General features: G+C 44.2%; 1 protein-coding gene across 1 annotated transcript; it reads left to right on the top strand.

Moving 5' to 3' along the window:
• Positions 1-347: 347 nt before the first annotated feature.
• On the top strand, positions 348-11,715 carry LOC136676056 (uncharacterized). The gene is made up of 8 exons (XM_066652908.1): positions 348-368; positions 491-551; positions 2,209-2,420; positions 3,311-3,544; positions 5,962-6,186; positions 6,266-6,649; positions 8,654-8,795; positions 11,346-11,715. The coding sequence occupies exons 1-7, from the start codon at positions 348-350 to the stop codon at positions 8,792-8,794; spliced, it is 1,278 nt and encodes a 425-aa protein (XP_066509005.1). The 3' UTR covers position 8,795; positions 11,346-11,715.
• The last annotated feature ends 620 nt before the right edge of the window (positions 11,716-12,335 follow it).

The following is a 12,335-nucleotide window of genomic DNA, read 5'->3' as shown; positions in this document are numbered from 1 at the left end:
ATTAGAGAGGTTTCCTTTTCGCTCGGAAGGATTAGAGGATTGTTATCGTATTCTTCATGTGAGGGCCTTGATGGGATTGCGCTGTGACGTCAGCCAGTGAGCCACACTTCCGAGTTCAGCAGCCTTCAGCAAGGTTAAGCTCACAAATCGGTCATAAAACACAAGATTTAAAAACATATTCAGCTACTTGAGTGACAACCAGAGAAATTAAGCCCTCCTTTATAGATCACTCAGCATTGAATGGCAGCAACACACACATTTGTATACTGATGAGCTAGTGCAGTCACAATGTTCAGTGTTGTTACATCCCTTCAGACCACAAGCCTGAGGATGGACACACCTGTACAATGCTTTACTATGAAGATTATGTGAGATGTGTGTGTAGCTGAACACCCGGGTCATCAAAATGTGCATATTATATATTAAGAAAGTGTCCACCAACATTTTGCCCTAAAATATTTGTATGAAAACGTGTGTTTGTGTTTGACAGGACGATGCAGACTCTTCTAGACGTCTCCAGGTACAGATCGACCCATTGGGAGTCCACACAGGTGAGACCAGGACCGTACATTTTAGTTCATTATCTCACACATCGTTGCTACTTAGTTTCCTCTTAGCCTCATTCAGAAGATTTTTCTTCTCACTCAACTCATTCACTTTTCTCCACATTTGCTCCGCATTTGCTACACAGTGATCTTACTACAACAACGACCAAAAAATCATTTACAGCACTACATTAACCTCTACTACTTCTTCATGTAAATCTTAGTGATGCACTGTGTATTGTGCAGCCTCTCTATGCTACAATTTGCAGTGCATTGTGTGTCTTCTACAATGTGCCCCATAGTGACCCAGCTACATCTGAGATTTCACAAAATGGCTGACATAATAGTGCACTGTTTCTAAATTAGGGAGCGATTCCAAATGCAGCTTACATACATTTGACACCATCAGTAGAAGTGACTAAGGTAATATGACTATATTCTTAAAAGCATTAAACACTATGAGCCCTGTATATATTTCACTAAATGTTTTCATGTTCATTTATGAGGCTACTTAAAGCAACACTAGGTAGTATTTTAACCTTAAAACTACAGCTTTAAATTGGTTGTAATGTGTCATTAACTAGTAACAGTCAGAGCAGACCCTCTGTCGTTGCTACTTCAGGTACAGCACTGCAGAAACTGCACTATGTAACTTTTGGACGCAGACAGGAAACCACACACCCTTCTCCCTCACTGGCAGTCTTGGTTTCAGGACTGTGCTGTAGAGGAGCCCAGGATCAAAAATAACAAATCTTACCTAGACTTGCTTTAAAGGGAATGTCTGTGAATGGGAAACACAGTTCTCTCTGCATTGATTACATTCAGAGGCTCTGCGACTTTTAATGTGGAAAGATGTCTTTGAGGGGAAATAATGACTGTTGTTTGTGTCTGAAGTGTAACTTGTCTGTAAGTTGTTATTCACTGTTTGAATTCCCAAAGAAACTCATCTGTAACTCGAGTTGTTTAGTGTTGTAGCACTGTCGCTAATGCAGTTAGCATTAGCGTTACAATCTTGGCCTGAACAATTTCTGTTGGATCTTTTCCCCAAGTGGTAGTGCTCTAGTGTGAAGGGTGTGTTTCCCTGAGGAGTGGGCTTCTGTAGTTAGGTGTGTGTGTGTGTGTGTGTGTGTGTGTGTGTGTGTGTGTGTGTGTGTGTGTGTGTAGAGCACAGATCCACACGCTGTTGTGTTTCCTGTGAGCGTTGTGGCCATCTGCTGCCCGGTGCGTCCACCCGAGGCAGTGTCCTTTAGGGACAGAGCTCGAGAACTCTGAGGATGATATTTATAACTCACCGGAGAACAGTGACCTCTGTTGAAGCGCTAACATTCTCAACAGTGTGATACAAAACTGAGATTTTGTTACTCTCTGTAATTCTCTTTTTATCTTTCAATTTTCTCAAGTTTTTAGTTTCTTTACATTCATTGTTTCCTTTTCTGTTTTACTATTTTTATTAACAATTTATTTTTTTGGTTTCTTTACTGTTAGTCTTTGTCTTTTTCACTCATCTCTCTGTCTCTCTCTCTCTCTCTCTCTCTCTCTCCTGAGGAGCTAACAGAGGTAGAGTTGTCACATTAGATCAGCAAAAACACAGCAATATGTTCACTTCCTGTTTTTTTCCCTCTTTTTTTTCCCTGTCTCTTGTCCTCCTCCCCGGTGTCCCCAGAGCAGCATATGTTCAGTCAGCAGCTCTTCAGCTTGGAGCCGGACAGTGCTCCCCTGCTCTGTGGCCTCATCCCAGCACACCCCTGGGGACCCTGCTGCTCTCCACAGAAAGACAGGGGCTTGCCCACCATTAAAAAACCACCCCAATCATTCCTGTGTATCGCTGGAGGAGCATCCCTCCAACCAGTGTCCAGCAGAAACACAAAGGAGAAGGTACTGAGGCCAGTCACCTGTTAAAAGTTTGGACAAAAGTTCACAAATATTTCTGCTGATTTGAACATATTTGATAAAACACAACAAAAACTCGACATAATAAAAATGTCTATAATAGCAATGCGCAGGAGTCACACTCATTTTTTCAGTGTATTAATAAATTACAATTTATTACATTCAGAAAATGCATAACCCATTAAAATTGGCTGAGATCCTAAAGCTTTCCCGGTTCTCCAGCTGCCAACTTTAAGAAGGAACCCTTCACTTGCACTTTAATGTGTATCTTTTTAGAGGTCTTGGAGGTCAGTGTGTTTTGTGGCTCAGGAGCAAGTGAACTACACTATAGACTACAGTGCCCTCTAGTGGTTGAGATAAAGACGGGGGTCAAAGTCTTATAGGGTCAAACACAATGCCTGAGACTTTGAAAATCCAAATACACAGTTATTGCTGGATTGTGTTTTAAATAATTACAGATTTCTGAATAAATGGCCCCATGAGTAATAATGAAAAATAAAATGTGTCCTGTGCAAGGTTTATAAAGATAATAATTACATATCATTCATATAAAATTAGATAAATCTGTGTATAAACCAATCAACCCATCAACACATGTATGTGGAGGATACAAAAGTCAGGGTCAGTTCCTGGACCCCACAACCCTGGGGCTGTGTGGCAGCCACACTACCTACTGCAATGACACCCTCCTGCCCATGGTGAAATATTGTCAAATAAAAGAAATTCAATCATTTGTCTAGCAGTGTAATTTGCAGCTGCTTGTCACCTTAAATGTGTAGTTGTTTTACATATGCTCAAAAATGCTGATTGTCTTTGCAATTAATAACAGAACACAAACATGGAGAGTGACGTGATTCTGCTCCTTCTTTTCTAAGGTGCAGTTCCTCCCGCTGAAGACTCAGCGATGTGTGAACCAGCCTTTCCCTCCAGACCAGACCCAGCTGCCAGCTCAGACTCTACTCCACCCAAAACCACACGTTAACCAATCATCTGCAAGCTCCATGCAAGCCCCTCATCCTGGCCACCTAGGATTTCCGAGCATCCAATCACAGAGCAGCCCTCAGATCCTCCCCGACCCTCTTAACTGTGCAGTCATCAGGCCCAGAATGGTAAGGAATTGCAATGGCCTGGGAACAGTTTTTTTCATGTTCATTAAAGCTGTCTGTGTTCAGTGTACAGTGTGTGTCAATAACTGGGTGAAGCTGAATTCAATTATAAAGGGTGTCTACAAATTTTTAGACAGTTTATATGGATGTGATCACATATGTATTAAAACATATCTAGAATATGTATAATTACTAAATTCATCCATTCATTATCTGTAACCCTTATCCAGTTCAGGGTCGCGGTGGGTCCAGAGCCTACCTGGAATCATTGGGCGCAAGGAGGGAATACACCCTGGAGGGGGCGCCAGTCCTTCACAGGGCAACACACACTCATACATTCACTCACACCTACGGACACTTTTGAGTCGCCAATCCACCTACCAACGTGTGTTTTTGGACTGCGGGAAGAAACCGGAGCACCCAGAGAAAACCCACACAGACACAGGGAGAACACACCACACTCCTCACAGACAGTCACCCGGAGGAAACCCATGTAGACACAGGGAGAACACACCACACTCCTCACAGACAGTCACCCGGAGGAAACCCACCCAGACACAGGGAGAACACACCACACTCCTCACAGACAGTCACCCGGAGCGGGACTCGAACCCACAACCTCCAGGCACCACCGTGCCGCCTAATTACTAAATTATTAATGTAATTATGTTATATACCATAAAAATTCACATTCATATATATATATATATATATATATGTATACTGTATGTAACGAATGTTTCAATCATTCATTCATTCTTTTAATTATCTGTAACCACTAATCCATTTCTTGGTCGTGGTATGAATGTTTCAGATAATATTTAATACACTTTATGTCTTCATTCATGTCTCTGGCCATTCAGACCCAGATTTCTCCAAACTCTGCCCATGTTCTGAGTGATCCTCCTGTTTTGGCCCAAAACACTTCCTTCATTACCACCGCTCGTCCCACACCCACTCCCGCCGCTCAGGTCCGGCCTGTTGCCAGGGCGGTTGCCGGGGCCGTTGCCAGGGCGGTTGCCGGGGCCGTTGCCAGGGGGATGCCCGGCGCTGCCAGGGATGGAGCGTGTGCCAGAGTTGCACCAGAGCCAGAGCTCACAGGGAAGAGTCAGGGTCAAGAGGTCAGGGAGGACCCCCACTCTTCTCAGAGTTTACTCTGCGAGGAAAAGAAGGGGGAAATGGAAGAGGAGACGAAGGAGGTGAGGGAGAGAGAGAGTAAGCAGGGAAAGGAGGGGAGAGGGAGGGAAAGAAAAAATGGAGTGAGACAGTCTTCCTGGACCTCGGTGTACTTCATAATTTGCAATAAACGGCACTGTGGGACTCGTGGTTTAAAAGTGAGAACTTGACACCTGGCAGATACTTCAATCTCTCTCTCGCGCTCTCACACACACTTTCTCTTTTCAGTCCATTTACCCTCTCTCTCTCTTCCTTGCACTCTCTTTTTTTCTCTTCCATCTCTGATCCCCTTTCCCTGTCCATCTCTCTTGCTTTCTGTTTTTCTTTCTCTGGATTGGTGCCTTTTGTACTTCTCACTTTTTCTCTCTGATTTGCATTAATAGAGCCTTTCACTTCCCCCACTTGGAAAGTGATTGTGTTAATAGAGCCTTTCATTCTCTCTCTCTCTCTCTCTCTCTCTCTCTCTTACACACACACACTCACACTCTCTCTCTCTCTCAGCTCAAGGTCAGGGCGACTCACTGAAGGCTGTTCATTACACCCAATTATTAGCCTGGACAATACAGCGCTGGCCGGATCAATAGCTGCTGTCGAAGCTCTTTCAGAGGCTTGTGCTGCAAATCAATCAACTCCAGCACTATCTGCACTTTCCCCTTCAGTTATGCCCAGATATCAGCGCCAGAGCATCACTAGATCTCGGCAGAGATGGTTTTCTCTATCTTCTAATGAAGATTCATTTATTTGAGCAGTGTGTCTCCAGTAACACTGGTCCTGGAGTAGCAACGCTGGATCGGTACGTACACTTTCAGGAAGAAAAATGTACTTTTCGAATAGCATTATAGAGATATGGAGATTACACGAGGCATTTGAAATCAACACAAATTTAAAATCAGTTACAGTAAGGTACAATGATGTGCCTTTGAGGGGACCAACAGAGTGACAGCAAAAGGTATCACCAGTGGCAGTTCATCTGTCACTACCTACACATTTTTTTTAATCATTTCTGATCTCAATATCAGATCGTGATTAAATCTTTCAGGCAACAAAGATGGGTTTGTTTACACTGTGGGCTAAACGAGGGTGGGAAGGGGCAAAGGCATTGACGTACACATGCAATATTCAAGTGCTTATGAAAGAACTCGGGCTTACGGTGTTTACGTAATCAGGCAAATCAAAATCGTATAATCAGTGCATCCTGAATAAAAGTGCACATTTGTAACGTTAGACGTGTTTCTTTTTTCCAGTGTGGCGTTGGTGACGATGATAAAGACACTCCCTGCCAGAACAAGGCTGGTGAGGATGAGGATGGTGTTACGGTGTGGTACCAGCTGCAATTAGAGAAGCAGAAGCGACTGAGAGAGAAGCTCAATCTTCAGAAAGAGAAGAGGAGACACATGCAAGCTCAGAACAGATGGAAACAGAGGCAGGAGAAACTCCAGGATGTTTCCCCAACACTCTTGGAAAAAAAGGTACAAAAAAGGCACAGGGTGGTCCTCTGGAAGTAAAGCTTATTACGTATAGAAACATAAATGTTTTGTGAATTTCAAGGGCCAGCAAGACCAGACGCCCCTGCAATATCCTCAGAAACCACAGGGTAACAAGCAGATCAGGAGCATCCCAAACCTTCCAGAGACACCCACCTCAAATCTACCTCAGCATCAGCAGCGATGCTCCTTTAACTCAAAGAGTCACTCAAATCCCCAGAAGTGTGGACGGCGGCAGCAGCAGCAACCTTCCCTGTTACTCCCTCCTCTCCTCAAGCCTCGTTCTAAACAAGGCTACCCTCCAGCACCATTAGCCCACAGTCTCACCGCTGAGCTTGTTTGTGAAGGAACTGGAGAAAAGCATAGGAGGAGAAGCAGGAAGTTGAGAAAGAGGATGGTGAAAGACTTGCCATTGAAAGTGAGAGTGGTGAAGCACAGCAGACTGGAGGTAATTAGCTTTGCTCATCTCTGTCTCTCCCTCTCTTTCTCTCTCTGTAGACGACACTGACAGCCCTCACATGTTCAGAAGGTTACCCTGTAGCTTTATGATCACTTCAAAAGTAAAGGGTGACCCCTGGAGTCCAGTCCGTCTCCTCCTCTCGCTCTTCTCCACAAGCACAATTTACAGAATGTTCAGTGCTGATTATAACTTACTTTTTGTATGACTGTTGCACATTTGCTTCAAATCACACCAGTTTGTTAAAAAAATAACAAAAGTGTAGTGATTTATACAGTCTTTTTTAACTACTTTAGCCTCATAGTTCTAGAGAAGTGGTCATTAATAGCTGAACACGATCCAGGTTCGCGCCCAGACGTTGTCCTTTCTGGACCTGGACCTATAATGGAGTGTTTATTTTAACTGGTGTAACATTGCTAGCTGTTACGGTTTATCAGTCCAGGAAACTCAGACCAATCACATGCATTGTACACAGCACACATGACATTACTCATGAGCACTGTGTGTTGAGTAAATGACACACACACACACACACACACACAGGGCAGGGCTCCCGACACCGCTGTCCTGGGCACGTTTTTGGGGACGCTTATTTTTTTGGGACACATTCGGTACTAAAGTGTGTGCTAATGCTGAATATGGCGTCTGATTATGGATAAAGTCCCGCCCTCCAGCAATAATAGCCAGTCAGCTTGCGGGTTATGGGTGAAGTCACACCCTCCAGCAAAGTGAGCTAATCAGCTTGCTAGTTAGGGCGCGAGTGGAGGAGGGTGGCGCTAACACAAAGCTAGTGGGGGAAAGCAGTAATGTCAACAGCAACTACAACATCATAAAGTAAGTTGGACATTTTGCTGTTCCAGACCTTGACTTGAGGAACTTTTCCGTAACTGGACACTAATGAATTTTAATTAACAACGTTTTCACCGATGATCTACGTCTGAGTAAAGAAGTATAGTGTGTAAATATCTGGCCAACCATGGCTTTAAGCTCTTTCTGCCTCTGTTTTCTTGAGCTCTTCTGGGACAGAGCTTTGTGTAGCGATGAAGATAACACAGTGTCAGTCTTAATAGAGGTAGAGGGGAGAGGTGGGGGTGTTTCTTTTTTTTTCTCCTTTTTTTTAAAACAGAGAAAGCCCCACAGACAGCAGAATCGATGCGTCTGCTTTGGCAAGTGTGTGAAAGCAGGATCAGAGCGATGCTGCCCCGGGACGTTGTTTCTCCATCATTCTGCGCCCCTCTAACAATGTTATCTCGCTCTTTCTCTTTCTCTCTCTCTCTCTCTCTCTGCGCTCTATCGTGGATCTTTCAGGTGTTCTGTAATGGACGTCAACCCCAGAAGACATGCAATTAATCTTTAGAGTATGTGTGTATGTGTCTTTAGGAGTGTGTGTGGGTGTGAGTCAATGTGTCAGTAATACCTGTGAATAAAGAGTTGCCAGTTAGGCGGATTTGGCTTGAAGAGCTAAGCTGCAGATAAGGGAAATTAATTATTTTCGCGTCAGGAATGATAGCGTTCTCGCTAACGGAGGACACAAAGCAGTGAGTGAAGGCGGATGGGGAATTAGTGAAGTGTTGTCATTCCAGGACAAAGCTCCAAAGCCTGAAAGCCTGGCACTGGTGTAGTGTGCAGAAGCCGGATCGTTACACTCCGCAGTGCTAGTAGTGTATTGTCTATATTATCTACACTGTTATTAGTTTTGACTAGAGGTTATGTAAGTTTCAAACCACTTTATTTCAGCATCCAAACTAGGTATCCTCACATTATACGCTCTCGTGTCCAGGTTCCATTAGATATCTGAACTCTGCACTCCACCAGAGGGCGATGTTGTGCCTTGGTCCTATGTTTTGGTCAGCAATACTTATCAAAGACAGACGCATAGAAAGACTACTGCAGTCAGCTAAGGCATAATTCTGACCAATATTGTGCCCTGATTTATTTTTTCAGACCTAATATTGAAATTGTAAATACTTACCTAAGCTTTCACTGTGTTCTCAGGAGAAAGACGATGGTATGAGTGTGTGGGTTCCAGCACAGGCGAACAAAGGCTCCAGAGTGGTCACTTTTACTCGGACACAATCCTATGGACGCGACACATTCAGGCAGCTCAACAACAGTCACCAACCAGTCAAACAATAAGGTTTGTGTATTGGTCTTATGTCGTTATACCTAAACACAAAGACATAGAGTATTACTGCCCCCTAGTGGAGAATTTCAGCCTGCTAAACATGACTGACTAAAGGCCAATTTATAGGTCCTGTGTCAAACCTATCCCGTAAGCAACACGTAGGTGGCATGTAGACACGAACCCTATGTCGTACCTCACTCTTTAGCCTGATGTGCCCCTTCCCAGAAAATTAAAAACACACCGCAGTGACACAGACCACAACAACTGTGATTGGTCCAGTCAAATTAGCTGAGGAAGTCCAGGAATATGAACTCCTCTTCTCCACACTACAGACAGCACCAAATGCATTGTGGGAGATTTCCTCAGATATAGGTTTAGAACGAATAAAACTCTGGAACAAAGGAAGAATGTGGATTAAAAACAAAATAAAAAAGTCGCAGGAAGTTTGATGATGAACGGCCCAATAGAAACGGTTCCAAATGACTTCTTTCCAAAGTACTTAAAGGTAAAGTCACTTTCGGAGCTGAGTTACTGTTTCAACAGCGATGATATACGCTTGTCCATACACCGCAGCGTCCTGTCTGTATTGAAACATCAGCAGACGGCAGAAGGACAAACTAAATTGGTGGACCTGCGTGGGCCCGGCTCTCGCCGCAGGTCGCTGTTCAGGGGCACGTCGGGCCGAACCGGGCAGATGGGCAGTGCCCAGGCCGTGCCAACGCACACAGACGAGCAGGCGAGTAGGAGGTGTGTGTGTGTGTGTGTGCCAGGTTGCTGTCCCTGTGTCAGATGAAGGGCTTTTCTTTGTCAGCCACTGGAGTCCATCTGTAAAACCTGCTGATGCCTGTGCAGGTAGAAGTCTTAGCCCGTATGCCCTGAAGCCAGGCACACTCTGGTCAGTTTAAAGGCACAATCAGTGAGTTTAGGAAACCCTATTTAAAAGATGATATTTACTGACATCAGTTTCACGTGATTTAAATAGCTTTGTAGTATTAACAAGATCATAACCCATAGTCCGCATGACGATTTTGATTAATCTATTCAGCCCTCCACCTACCTGTCCCGTGAGCTGTGTTTGATGGCATGCTGCTGCTGGTTTGATGTAGCGGCTGTTCTCTCTGTCTGGGAGCTTGATGTGTGTTTCTGAGGCTTGTCATGGTTGAGTTATGATGAGCTGTCATGTCTAGCAGCGCTGCAGTGATTCCTCCTGCTTGCGTCTGTGTATGCAGACAGCCAGGCTTCACGCCGTGCCCTCCAGCCATGCCCTGCACACCAGCTGTCTGCGTTTCTGCACTCTCTGGCGCTGATGTCTTCTTCTCCCTCTGTTGCATGAGGAGGTTTCGCTTAGTTGGCGCTCTCGTGTTTGTCTGACTTTGCTCTTATAGATCGCTGACCTAATATCGCTCCACATTTATCGAAATAATTAGCCGTTATTAGCTGGGCTGTTACGGACCTGTCTTGCATCGTTTTGTAGGGTTCCCACTGATCAGTCGGTTTTGATATGATTCAGGAGCGTCCACTAGAGGGCAGTTTTGTTCATGTGTCACTTGTGGTGAAGACTGATGGTTTGGGGTTTGACAGAGAGGGAGGCCGTCAACACGTTTAAATATTTAGCACCGAATGTGTGTCACCGTTAACTGGGGTTTGTTTTTTATTTATATTTTTAACTTTAATTTGAGGAAACGTTTTTTTGCTCCAGTCTAACGTCTGTGTTGTGTATTACAGCCTTAGACCCACATCACAACATCGGTCAACAAATGCCTGAGGAAGCACCAGCAGAAGGCGTACGCTGAAAGGCCGATGTGTGTCTAGGAACATTTCTAGAAGTGTTTCCCGTTTGTTTGCAACTTGTTATGGTCTGTGGTTGCCACGGCAGCATACTGTAACCGAGCAGCTCATCAGACAGATTGTTAAAGCAATGGGCCATTACACGCAACATTGCATCTCAGTGGTCTCTAATGAGCAGATTAACGACGCTGTGACAGTTCCACAAACGCTGCAGATCCTGACCAACTGCAGCTCCACCAGCTCTCAGTAAACAAACGCAAAACTAATCAGCCTCCACTAGACGACGCTGACAGAGAACATAAAATAGACCCTCCACTGAACTAGGTAAACAACACCAGCTAGACCCTTCATCAGCCGCCACTTAAATAGAGAGAGAGAACACAACATTGACCCTCCACTGGACACAGAACAGGAAACACATCCTCCATCAGCCTCCACTGAATTGCAGAGAGAACACCAAATACACCCTCCATCAGCTGCTACTAAACTAGAGCCAGAACACCAGACAGACCCTGCACTAGCCTCCACTGAACTGAACACAGAACGCCAGAACATCCATCAGCCTCCATCATTGGTAACTAAATAGAAGGAGTTATCCTGCAGCATTTCTATTGGTCCGTTAACTTTTAATACAACGTTTACAGCAGCTGGCGTCACATGACCAAAAAAGTGGAGATGCATAGATTCGTCCGAGTTTTTCAAATATTCTTTATTTATCTCTCATTAATTATTAATGAGGCCTGTGTTTTGTTTTGTTTTGTTTTTTTCCCACAGAACCTTTGATTCTGGCGTGAGAACCAAAGCCACCACCTGCAGGTTTAGAATGGCTTTATGTTTTGCTTCAGAAGAGTGTCCGGCGCGTCACAAAATGGAGGCCACCGTTGACGTCAAGTTGTACGTACTGCTAAGGTTTGAGAAGGAGGTCAGTACACACCTGACAGATAAGGGTTGTGTGTTTGATGGGAGTTTCTACCTCAGAAGGTTCAGAAAATACAGTGTTTAATGTAAAAGAGACCACGTGGTTCTGCCGGCTCTTTTAGTTTGCAGTTGGTTACGTTTCTGAGAGACAGCTAAAGTGCTGAATGTCTATCTTATGTCACTACAAGCGTCACGCTTTTTCTTTGTGACATTCTTGCTTCATCCAGTCTTTCACTCAGATTTACTTTCACTAGTTTGCTTCCAGATTGTGTACAAAAGTAGCTCTCTGGCGCCACCTAGTGAGTCTTAGTGGAGTGCTGTTCTCTTCCCAGTTTCAGATTAATATTAGTTTTAAAATATATACGTTTGTTTAAAATGGTTAACTTCCATAAGGTGGTCTTCCTCCTGTTTGTCTGTGGAATATTAACAAAAGTCTGTTTATCATTTTGTTTCTGTTAACTTTCACAATAAACACAAACAACACAAATAAATAGGGCTCTGTTTCTCTAAGTTACAATGTTGAGTTACGTTACATGTGTTACATATTTAAAATAACATTTTTAATATAGAAAGAAGAGAGAGAGAGAGAGAGAGAGAGAGAGAGAGAGAGAGAGAGAGAGAGAGAAGCCCTTTGTAGTTCTACAATTACAGACTGGGCCACCTGTTGCTCTGCATACTTTTTGTCCCCTTTCCCCCTGATCTTCTATGGTCAGGACCCCCACCCCCACAAGACGACCACAGAGCTGGTGTGATTTGGGTGGTGGAGACTGGCGTGGTGGTAGAGGTGTGAGTGGATCAAACACAGCAGTGGTCTTGCAGTTTGTGATGTCATAGATATCGTAGATG

This window comes from Hoplias malabaricus, chromosome X1, assembly GCF_029633855.1.
Source record: "Hoplias malabaricus isolate fHopMal1 chromosome X1, fHopMal1.hap1, whole genome shotgun sequence".
In the NCBI taxonomy this organism is placed as follows: domain Eukaryota; kingdom Metazoa; phylum Chordata; class Actinopteri; order Characiformes; family Erythrinidae; genus Hoplias; species Hoplias malabaricus.
This window is presented reverse-complemented; position numbering and strand designations above follow the sequence as displayed.

Excerpts from the sequence above, each read along its gene's own strand:
- LOC136676056 (XM_066652908.1), top strand. The coding sequence starts at position 348 with ATGCTTTACTATGAAGATTAT. Across the intron at positions 369-490 it reads TGCTTTACTATGAAGATTAT|GACGATGCAGACTCTTCTAG; the intron begins GTGAGATGTGTG and ends TGTGTTTGACAG. Across the intron at positions 552-2,208 it reads CCCATTGGGAGTCCACACAG|AGCAGCATATGTTCAGTCAG; the intron begins GTGAGACCAGGA and ends CGGTGTCCCCAG.